The sequence below is a fragment of the Gadus chalcogrammus genome, chromosome 17 (genome assembly GCF_026213295.1).
Source record: "Gadus chalcogrammus isolate NIFS_2021 chromosome 17, NIFS_Gcha_1.0, whole genome shotgun sequence".
Taxonomy (NCBI): Eukaryota; Metazoa; Chordata; class Actinopteri; order Gadiformes; family Gadidae; genus Gadus; species Gadus chalcogrammus.
This window is the reverse complement of record NC_079428.1, coordinates 3954951-3966532: the sequence shown is the minus strand read 5'-3', so window position 1 is coordinate 3966532 and position 11582 is coordinate 3954951. Positions and strand designations below refer to the sequence as shown.

Genomic DNA, 11582 nt, shown 5'->3' with positions numbered 1-11582 from the left:
CCTCTCCTCCTCTCCTCTTTCCTTCTCCTCCTCCACCGCCGTACGTGGTCCTCCTCTCCCCTGTGGTCGAGGCTGCGCAGGCGCACCCGCGTCCCACGCTTGCTCTGATGTCCACATGCAAAGGTGCGTGTGGAAGACGCACTGGAGAAATGAGGGGTTGATATCTCGGGTTTTATCCGTTATCAAACCCTGAAGTTAGACTTGTGTCACTAGTAGGCCTACAGTGATGTAGGAATGCAGCAAAATGAATGCAGTGTACATTATTATGTGGTAGCATGGCATCTCGACATCCAAATTATACCGTTACTAAATATTATTACTTTATATATTTTGCCATTATATAACTATTGAATACATTTACATTCCTTTGAATAATTGTCAGCAAGAGAGTACGATAGGCTATATATACCAGTGACTGTTATTACATTGAGTATTTTTTATAGTTTAAACTATTTTTTATAGTTTATTATATATATAATGTTCTTAAATAGACTGCCGTAAAGATTTGATTGAAGACCATGTATTGAGAAGTTGAGGACTGCATCCAGGGGTCAGAGAGTTCATTGTGATTCTACAAATAGTCCGCCGTAATTACGCCCGTAGACGCGCAGAGCAAATGAAAGGCGGCTGAAAAGACCGATTAGATTCAACCGATCGTGAACTGATAGGAGGTATTAAGTTGAAGTGGAAATAATACATCTCATCACGTCAATATATGCATCCATTGCCCATATTGATGGTATAGACGAAGAATATCTAGTGATTTACCTTAACATAATCTATCGTAAACAACACAGTACTTCCGCGGTGGGAGTTGAGTTGTTTAGCGTTCTCTTGGCAACACCTCTGTTCAGTCTGAGGTCATCAACGACGGTGAGCTATGGGTCTTGTTTTGTATTAAATCTGTAATATTATTATTACCATTACAACGGCTAGGTGTTTTTGTCCAGCGTACTTTCACGTGTGGTGTGGTTGTGTATTTTCATGTAACATGCACTGATTTGAAAGCGCTCCAGCAGTCAGCAAAACTGCATAGCCCGTAGTTTAGTTTAACAGTGTGTGCGCATGTGTGTATGAATATGTACCAGATGGCCCCTAAGAAAAAGAAATCTGGAAAAAAGTCGGCCCCTAAAAAGGTTGGAGAGGGAATGAACGCTGAACAAGACCGTGCCAGAGAAGCTCTGCTGCATATCGAGTAAGCCATCTGTCTATGATGAATATAATGTTATATTATCCGTTGTGTGTCCATTGTATTTTCCTTTGTTGAAGCAACATTTTTCAGTTTTTGTGTATCACCTACAGGTATGAAAAACTGAGGGATATGTGGAACAACTTGAAGAACAGAAAAGAATGGCTGTATCCTTCATTATTCAACGGATCCATAGTGTACCACAGTGTATATTAATAACTATTTACATCATAGATTGCTTTGGAATTCTGGGAAATTATTTGATTCAACATGCGTACATAAGTGATAACTTAACCTTAAATTCCAGGATTTGTGAAAATCAGTCTTTACAAAGAGAAGTGGATCAGACTCGTCTGGAGAGTGTCAGTAACATTTACACACTGAAGACTTAGTTACACACTGAAGACTTAGTTACACACTGAAGACTTAGTTACACACTGAAGACTAAGTTACACACTGAAGACTTAGTTACACTCTGAAGACTGAGTAACTTACTGAAGACTAACTTAAATACTGAAGACTTATTTACACAGTGAAGACTTAGTTACACAATAAGACTTAATTACACACTGAAGACTAAGTAACTTACTTAGGTCTAAGTTACACACTGAGGCTAATTTAAATAATGAATACTAAGTTACACACTGAAGACTAACTAACACACTGAAGACTTAGTTACACACTGAAGACTTAGTTACACACTTAAGACTTAGTTACACAATGAAGACTAAGGAACTTACTTAGGTCTAAGTTACACACTGAATACTAAGTTATACACTGAAGACTTAGTTACACACTGAATACTAAGTTACACACTGAAGACTTAGTTACACACTGAAGACTTAGTTACACACTGAATACTAAGTTACACACTGAAGACTTAGTTACACACGAAGACTAAGTTACACAATGAAGACTTAAACCTCTCTCTCCCCGTCTATCCGTACACCTCTCTCACTCTTCCCCAACCAGCAAGAGTACATTGCCTACCAATCCAAGAGACACCAGAGGCTTCAGAGTTTGATGGGCAGCTCCACTGACCACCCGGGTCACATGGACCTGAAGCGACAGGGGGAGGAGCTCCAGGGACGGACCAATGGTAAGGGAAAACTAATCAAATGGGCCAATCGGAGAGGTAATGTGAATGCATACAACAAAAACGCATTAATGAGCTGAGCCGTCAATTTATTGGTACATTCATTTTATGACATAATGCTATTAAAATGGAAAACCCGATATACTTTCCCGTACATGTACCTCGTCTTCCCATTTCCGCTGTTGTAGAGCTGATGAAGCAGTTAACGGAGAAGGAGACAGAGCTGGTTCGTCTCGACGCAGAGCTCCGTGATCTCAGTCAGTACAAGGTATAGCAACCACCCCTCCCACGTCTCAAGAACAGTTTGAGTCTTGTGCAGTCTGTGCTTGGTGTGTTTTAATGGGTCAATTAGTATGATACATATGGGTCCTGCACTTTTACCCCATACAGTTATCAACTTTTGTTCATTTGTTCAAAGCCAAATAGGCTTTTGATGAGTCACACATTAATGCTGATGTAATCTGAACGTGTGTGTGTTTGTGTATATGTTGGTTTTTATATATACTCCTGTGTGTGTGTTATTATTTTCTCATTGTGTTTTATTTTATTTTTCCTGTGTGTGTGGCTGCGTGTGTATATGTCTGTATATATATTTTTATATACACCTTCCCTTGTGTGTGTGTGTGTGTGTGTGTGCGTGCCTGCACTCACGTGCACACTTTGTGCGTGTGTGTGTGTGCACGGGTTACATGTGCGTGTCCCCACCAGGGGGCGGAGCAGCAGTGTGTGTCCCGCCTGGGGGAGCTGAGGGAGGAGCGACCGGGCCTGCAGCGCCACCACCGGGACGTCCTGCGCGGGCTGCAGGCCCACCTGCTGTCGGAGAGGGAGCGGTCCGAGGGGCGGGCCAGGCAGGCCTTCCACACCGCCGTGCTCACAGCCAGCAGGGTGAGGCACCATGACCGCCGCGGTCGGGCCCCGCCCCACTCTGGAGAGGCATGGGGGGGCTATACAGGCATATTTTAAAATTCCATAAACAAAATTATATTATTTTCAGAAAAATTACAGTTACATCAAGGGCATTTAGACGCTTTTATCCAAAGCAACTTAAAATAAGTACATTTGTCAGAAGAAGAGAAACAACAATATATCACTGTCGTTACAGTAAGGATGTTCATAGACCCAAGTGCCACGCACCCATAAATGTAAGGTTAACCTTACATTCCCCGTGGACAACAAAGATATCTATGATAATAATTATTCAACCATATTCTGGTTCAACATGTTATTCTAAGTGCACTTTTAAATAATTCTCTCCGTCTCTGTCTCTCTCTGTCTCTCCCCCTCTCTCTCTCTCCCCCTCTCTCTCTCTCCCCCTCTCTCTCACTCTCTCTCTCTCTCTCTCTCTCTCTCTCTCTCTCTCTCTCTCCCCCTCTCTCTCCCCCTCTCTCTCTCTCTCTCTCTCTCTCTCTCTCTCTCTCTCTCTCTCTCCAGGAGGTGCTGCTCTCCCAGCAGTCTCATAATAAACAGGTTCTGGAGGAGAACGAGAGGCTGATTGCGGAGCTGCAACAGCTCATCGAGAAGGCCCGCCTCCTGAGAGACAGACAGGTCCCCAGCCCTCCGAGCCTTTCCTCTCCTGCTTTAGTATACCCGGCCCTAGTCTACCCTACTGTAGCCTAGTTCACCCTAACTCTTCTCTAGTCTACCCTAACCTGACCTCCTCTAGTCTACCCTTACCTTACCTACTCTAACCTAACCAAAACCTACCCTAGTGTACCCTAACCTTCTGTAGTCTACCCTAACCTACTGCAGTGTACCCTACCCTACCCTAACCTTCTCTAGTCTACCCTAACCTAACCTACTGCAGTTTCCCCTACCCTACCCTAACCTTCTCTAGCCTACCCTACCCTAACCTACTGCAGTGTACCCTACCCTAACCTTCTCTAGCCTACCCTAACCTAACCTACTGCAGTTTCCCCTACCTTATTCTTCTCTAGCTTACCCTAACCTACTTGCTTGCCCTACCCCAGCCCCGTTGTTCTCTACTGTGCCTCCCCTGCACTACACTGGACGTCTATCTCCTCAACATCTTTAATGGAGTTGTCTCTACCCAGTCCCGGTCTGACCTCTGACCTCTATCCCCCCCATCCAGGGTCACCTCCGGACCACCAGAGACCCCCTCCTCCTTGAGAGAGAGTACACCAGCGCGCTGATGAGGCGACGCGACCCTTGACCTGCAGACTGCAGGGACGGAACAGTCGTGATATTCCTCACGATTTTTCTATTAGGAAATAGAATGGATAGATTTTTATAGACTGAGTTTTTCATGTTCATTGTATGCTATATGTGGGCCTTATCGTCCTGCAAATTTTTACTCTTCAATGATTTTTTTTTTCTAACATTCCATTTCATTCTCTTAACTCATCATGTTTACAGATTTTTATAAGGAAGCAGAAAAATTAATCAGAGGACGGGGAAGTAGAGAAAATTTTGAATAAAACGCTGATGAACTGAGATGTTTTCGATCAAGTCCTACATTTAAGTAGCCTGGCAAGCCAGACCCATATCAGAAAGATTAAATTTGCTGTCGCTAGGGGCGACTAGATTTCTAGGCTAACATTTAAGCACCGCGGATAGCGACTCCAAACACATGCATGTAGTCGCCAGATAGTGTCGCTATTTGACATGATACCTAGGATGTTTATGAACCGAGGCGCTTTTGGCTTCAACAGAGGTAATCATCGTTTTGTTGATCATTTAACCTGAATAATGATATGGGGCCAATTGGTCTGTCAGTTAGCATTGCTGCGCTTTAAACCGTACTCCTTAAAACTTAGGTTTTGGAGTTTAACACGCAGCTGCGCACGAGGTTAAACGTGATTGCTGTGCGACGACTCATACTGGATCAGCTGATTCCTAGCTGACTCGGTTTAAACTGCTTGGAAACCGGAAGTACTCTGATTTCTACGCCAGCAGATGCAGTCTTAACTTAATGGTGGATGCATTTTGTGCTATAATTACCAACAAAAACTTAATGGGAATGTAAAGTAACCTTTAATATAATAAAACTATAATAAATAAAAACGCTAATAATGTTGACATATATTAGGAAATAGTCTACTCTAGGCTACTTTTTGTCTAAATCTGAGTCTAGAATATACCCTACCCCGAATCTAAATGCCCTAAATGTACCCTCACCTACGTCAATCAATTACAACATAAGAAAAAAAGAAAATGAAAAAGAATATATATCTAAAAAATATTATATATATATATATATATATATATAGATATATAGATATATAGATATATAGATATATATTATATATAGATATAGATAAAATAATCTCCCCAAAAGTACTATAAAATAATAAATTCGGAGCTTTATTTCATTTTTTGTCGACCCTGGCTTGCCTCTTCCGGCTGAGTTCGTCTGGAGGGGCAATGCGCATGCTCAGTGTTTCTCTGTTGAAGCCATGAACATAATAAAGGTTGAAGCGGACGGAGATTATTTTACTTCCTGGTGGGGCCTTCTCCTTCTCTTCTTCGCGTGTATCTTGTTTGTGCTGACTCAATCCCCTGAAGAACGGTATGAATAGAGAGTCAGGAGGGGGGTCTATTTGAGATTGTAGGATAATTGCTTTCTTTTATTTATCCCATATTGTATAAGAAACAGTGGAAGTGGTAGTCCACAAGCCGGTGATCACCAGAGTTTCAACTGCTACTTTGCAAAGAAAATGTTGCAGAAAAATCTGCAGCCTCATCACAGGGGGATGATGTCAAAACTAGTTTCATAGATTTGTTAGAAGAAAACGCTCCATGGCAGCATTGATTGCTTAATGCCCAACAGGTGCGCAACCCGGCCCATAGCCCCAGCGAGTCTGCTCGGTTGCGCACGGCACGCAAATGCGGCACACGGCGGACTCAATTTAACGAGCCCTCATTGAATGAAGCTGAAGTTATTATTTTGCTTTTTAAAATCGAAAATTTGCTTTGTTTTCACCTGTTAGCGACAAAGGACTGAATCTGTGATTTAATGTGATATAGTTAAATTGAAGAAGATTGTCATGTAAGTTATTGTGTACCTAATGAGGTAAAACAATGGTGATTTAGCCAATGGCCCACTGATGAAAGCCCTTCCATTTGAAGTTTGAAGACCTGCTGAATAAAGTGCTTGGGACCCAGCTTCAAGTCCTGCTTATGACTTGTTTTTCAACCACAGTCATGTCGAATATAATGTCAAATATTCTTCTGGCAATCTCCAGCGCTGTGGCGAGCTCCTGGTCATCAGCCTGAGGTCCTGGGTTTGAGTCACTTAACAATGTACTAATTAAGCCTCAATGCCTTGATGGGCGATTGGTCTTGGTTGGGGGGGGGGGCTCTTAAATAATTTATTAGGAGGTTTTTTAGAGCATCCTCCAGTTTATCAAAAACATCTGGAGATCAGTCAGTTTATGAACGTTAATCTATTGAATCGAGTCCCAGAGCAAGCATTAGTACCGGGCACCCTCTAGTTATGTATGCGTCTAAACAACTGCATCCAAGGGTAAATGTAGTGTATTAGGGATATTTCCAAGTGTCACTAATATGAAATGGCTGGAGATAAAATATAGGCCTTCCTAGACCTTCAAAGGAATTTAAAGGGATACGCAGAGGTATATGAAAATGTTCCTGTTTTGCCCAGATTGAGACGATTTGTTTAATCACAAATTCATCATTGTGTGTCAAGAATGGGAATTCCCCGGGTTAGCCGTGAAATTTGATTTTAGAAACAATGTCGTTCAATGTAATCTTACTTATAGGCTTTAACCAATCCCAGTGTCTTGGTGGTGCAAGTGAGAGAGCTGTTTGTTATCTGTTCTGGAGACGTGGGTTCAAGTACCCACTTCTGCACTAACCTTGGAATCCTACTATGTTTTTGAAAACATGTAAATGTCTAAAATGTCATTGACAACTATAACTTTCGACCATGTACTAGTAAGTGTCTCGGTGGCGCATGTGAGAGAGCTGTTGGATATCAGTTCTGGAGACCGGGGTTCAAGTCCCACCTGACACACTCACCCCTGGAACTACCTGACACACTCTCACCTGGGTCCCCCTGACACACTCTCACCTGCAATCCAGGTGGGAGTACAACATTTTTGTTAAAGTATCAGAGAAACTTTCATCAAAACGTCCCCTCCTCCGGGTGTTTGAGCTGTTGAGGATCTGTTCTGGAGTCATCGGTTTGACTCCTACGGTGGGGGGTCTTATGGGAACGACTCTCTGCTGATTGGGTCCATTCTCTCACACATTCATTTCGAATGACTGTCTGTGAGAATGGATGGCTGTGAATGAGTGCACTCATTCACAGTCATCCATTCTCACAGACAGTCATTCCCACTCACCCATTCATTCACAATGACTGTCTGTGTGAATCGATGGCTGCGAATTAATTGATTCACAGACACATCCATTCACACAGACAGTCATTCACACTCATCCAATCACCAGAGAGTGATTCTCACAAAACCCCCAATTGCAGGACTCGAACCGGTGTCTCCAGAACAGATCCTCAACAGCTCTATCACCTGCGCCACAGAGACACCGACTTAGAAATGGAGAAAGTTCATTGTTGACCCTACAATACACATGACATTGTTGGAAAAAGTCTCCAATCCAAGGTGAGTGTTCCTGACAGGATTTGAACCCAGGTCATATACACGACTCAAGAACAGAACCCATACAGCTCTATCCACTGCCCCACTGAGCCAGACTAAAACAGAGTTCATAATTGACTTAACAATTCACAAGAAGCAATGTCGCGTGAAATTGAATATCAATAATATCAGACTTATTAGCCGTGAGTGCAGGGACTCTGACCTGAGTCTACAGAGCATTAACCAACAGCCCTGACCGCTGTACCACCAAGACGCTACCCAGCGCATGTTTGGAGGTTATACTTGACTTTACTATTCACATTACAGAGAAATAAGATGTATCCATTAAGGTACCTCTTGAACCCTGGTTCTGAGCAGCGAACATAAACCAAAGTGCCTGAAAGCTCATCATGAAGGTCAGCTTCTTATTAGCCGTGCGTGCGGGGACTCAAACCAGCACCTGCAGAGTGTTAACCCACAGCCCTGACCGCCACACCACCAAGACACACATCAAGATGTTTTGGAGGTTATACTTGACCTTACAATTCACACAGTCTAGAAATAAGAGGTGTCCATTAAGCTACTTATTCCATCAGGGGACTTTAAGCCTGGGTCTAAGCGGTGAACAGAATCTAGGCTCAGCAAGAAAGGATGAGCAAACTCTTAATCCCCGTGAGCTGGGACTCAAACCTGTGTCTGAGTTTTGATGATTTTGTTGATGGCGGTTAGACTTGACTTTACAACACACATGATACAGAAATAAACATTAGAGATCATTAGTTGGACTAGAACCCCGGTCTCAAGAGTGTCAGCCAACTGCTCTCTCCACATCCCCATGGAGGTTAGGATCATATTGAGGTCGGAGGCTATGTCAATCAGTTCAATAGAAATATCATTACAAACTTTATAGACTTATAAAGTTTGTAATGATACAAACTTTATAAGTTTGTATCATCCACAAGCCGGATGATCCACAAGCCGGTGTTAACGAGAGTTTCAACTGCTACTTTGCAAAGAAAATGTTGCAGAAAAATCTGCAGCCTCATCACAGGGGGATGATGTCAAAACTGGTTTTATGGATTCGTTGGAAGAAAACGCTACATGGCAGCATTGATTGCTTAATGCCCAACAGGTGCGCAACCCGGCCCATAGCCCCAGCGAGTCTGCTCGGTTGCACACGGCACGCAAATGCGGCACACGGCGGACTCAATGTAACAAGCCCTCATTGAATGAAGCTGAAGTTATTATTTTGCTTTTTAAAATCGAAAATTTGCTTTATGTTTTCACCTGTTAGCGACAAAGGACTGAATCTGTGATTTAATGTGATATAGTTCAATTGAAGAAGATTGTCATGTGAGTTATTGTATACCACACAATGGTGATTTAGCCAATGGCCCACTGATGAAAGCCCTTCCATTTGAAGTTTGAAGACCTGCTGAATAAAGTGCTTGGGACCCAGCTTCAAGTCCTGCTTATGACTGTTGTTTTTCAACCACAGTCATGTCGAATATAATGTCAAATATTCTTCTGGCAATCTCCAGCGCTGTGGCGAGCTCCTGGTCATCAGCCTGAGGTCCTGGGTTTGAGTCACTTGACAATGTACCAATTAAGCCTCAATGCCTTGATGGGCGATTGGTCTTGGTTGGGGGGGGGGGGGGGGGCTCTTAAATAATTTATTAGGAGGTTTTTTAAAGCATCCTCCAGTTTATCAAAAACATCTGGAGATCAGTCAGTTTATGAACGTTAATCTACTGAATCGTGTCCCAGAGCAAGCATTAGTACCGGGCACCCTCTAGTTATGTATGCGTCTAAACAACTGCATCCAAGGGTAAATGTAGTGTATTAGGGATATTTCCCAGTGTCACTAATATGAAAAGGCTGGAGATAAAATATAGGCCTTCCTAGACCTTCAAAGGAATTTAAAGGGTTACGCAGAGGTATATGAAAATGTGCCTGTTTTACCCAGATTGAGACGATTTGTTTAATCCCAAATTCATCATTGTGCAACAAGAATGGGAATTCCCCGGGTTAGCCGTGAAATTTGATTTTAGAAACAATGTCGTTCAATGTAATGTTACTTATAAGCTTTAACAAACCACAGTGTCTTGGTGGTGCAAGTGAGAGAGCTGTTTGTTATCTGTTCTGGAGACGTGGGTTCAAGTACCCACTTCTGCACTAACCTTGGAATCCTACTATGATTTTGAAAACATGTAAATGTCTAAAATGTCATTGACAACTATAACTTTCGACCATGTACTAGTAAGTGTCTCGGTGGCGCATGTGAGAGAGCTGTTGGATATCAGTTCTGGAGGACGGGGTTCAAGTCCCACCTGACACACTCACCCCTGGAATTACCTGACACACTCTCACCTGGGTCCCCCTGACACACTCTCGCCTGCAATCCAGGTGGGAGTACAACATTTTTGTTAAAGTATCAGAGAAACTTTCATCAAGAAGTCCCCTCCTCCGGGTGTTTGAGCTGTTGAGGATCTGTTCTGGAGTCATCGGTTTGACTCCTACGGTGGGGGGTCTTATGGGAACGACTCTCTGCTGATTGGGTCCATTCTCTCACACATTCATTTCGAATGACTGTCTGTGAGAATGGATGGCTGTGAATGAGTGCACTCATTCACAGTCATCCATTCTCACAGACAGTCATTCCCACTCACCCATTCATTCACAATGACTGTCTGTGTGAATCGATGGCTGCGAATTAACTTATTCACAGACACATCCATTCACACAGACAGTCATTCACACTCATCCAATCACCAGAGAGTGATTCTCACAAAACCCCCAATGACAGGAATCGAACCGGTGTCTCCAGAACAGATCCTCAACAGCTCTATCACCTGCGCCACAGAGACACCGACTTAGAAACGGAGAGAGTTCATTGTTGACCCTACAATACACATGACATTGTTGGCAAAAGTCTCCAATCCAATGTGAGTGTTCCTGACGGGATTTGAAGCCAGGTCATATACACGACTCAAGAACAGAACACATACAGCTCTATCCACTGCCCCACTGGGTCAGACTTAATCAGAGTTCATAATTGACTTAACAATTCACAAGAAGCAATGTCGTGTGAAATTGACTGTCAATAATATCATTCTTATTAGCCGTGCCTGCGGGGACTCGAACCTGAGTCGACAGAGCGTTAACCAACAGCCCTGACCGCTGCTGCACCACCAAGACACCTACTAGCACAAGTTTGGAGGTTATACTTGACTTTACCATTCACATGATAGAGAAATAAGATGTATCCATTAAGGTACCTCTTGAACCCTGGTTCTGAGGGATGGTGTACACATCTAAGTTTCATTAATTAGTAAAGTAGTAAGTAAGTAACACCTGAAGGCGTCATGTTTAATAACCCAACCGATATACCGTAACGTTCTTGGTGGCCGTGTGAGCGGGGACTCGAACCTTAGTCTACAGAGTGTTAACACACAGCACTGACCGCTTCACCAGCAAGACACCTACTAGCACAAGTTTGGAGGTTATACTTGACTTTACCATTCACATGATAGAGAAATAAGATATATCCATTAAGGTACTTCTTGAACCCTGGTTCTGAGCAGGGAACCCAAACCTACATAGTGTCTGATAGCACATCATGACGGTCAGCATCATATTACCCGTGCGTGCGGGGACTCGAACCTGAGTCGACAGGGTGTTAACCAACAGCCCTTACCACCACACCACCAAGACACCTTAC

General features: G+C 43.1%; 1 protein-coding gene across 1 annotated transcript; it reads left to right on the top strand.

Annotated features, from left to right (window-relative positions):
- Positions 1-542: 542 nt before the first annotated feature.
- On the top strand, positions 543-4919 carry ccdc166 (coiled-coil domain containing 166). The gene is made up of 9 exons (XM_056575865.1): positions 543-873; positions 1089-1195; positions 1303-1356; positions 1497-1551; positions 2162-2288; positions 2474-2553; positions 2994-3170; positions 3717-3830; positions 4375-4919. Exons 2-9 carry the CDS (start codon positions 1089-1091, stop codon positions 4453-4455), a joined length of 795 nt encoding a protein of 264 aa, XP_056431840.1. The 5' UTR covers positions 543-873; the 3' UTR covers positions 4456-4919.
- The last annotated feature ends 6663 nt before the right edge of the window (positions 4920-11582 follow it).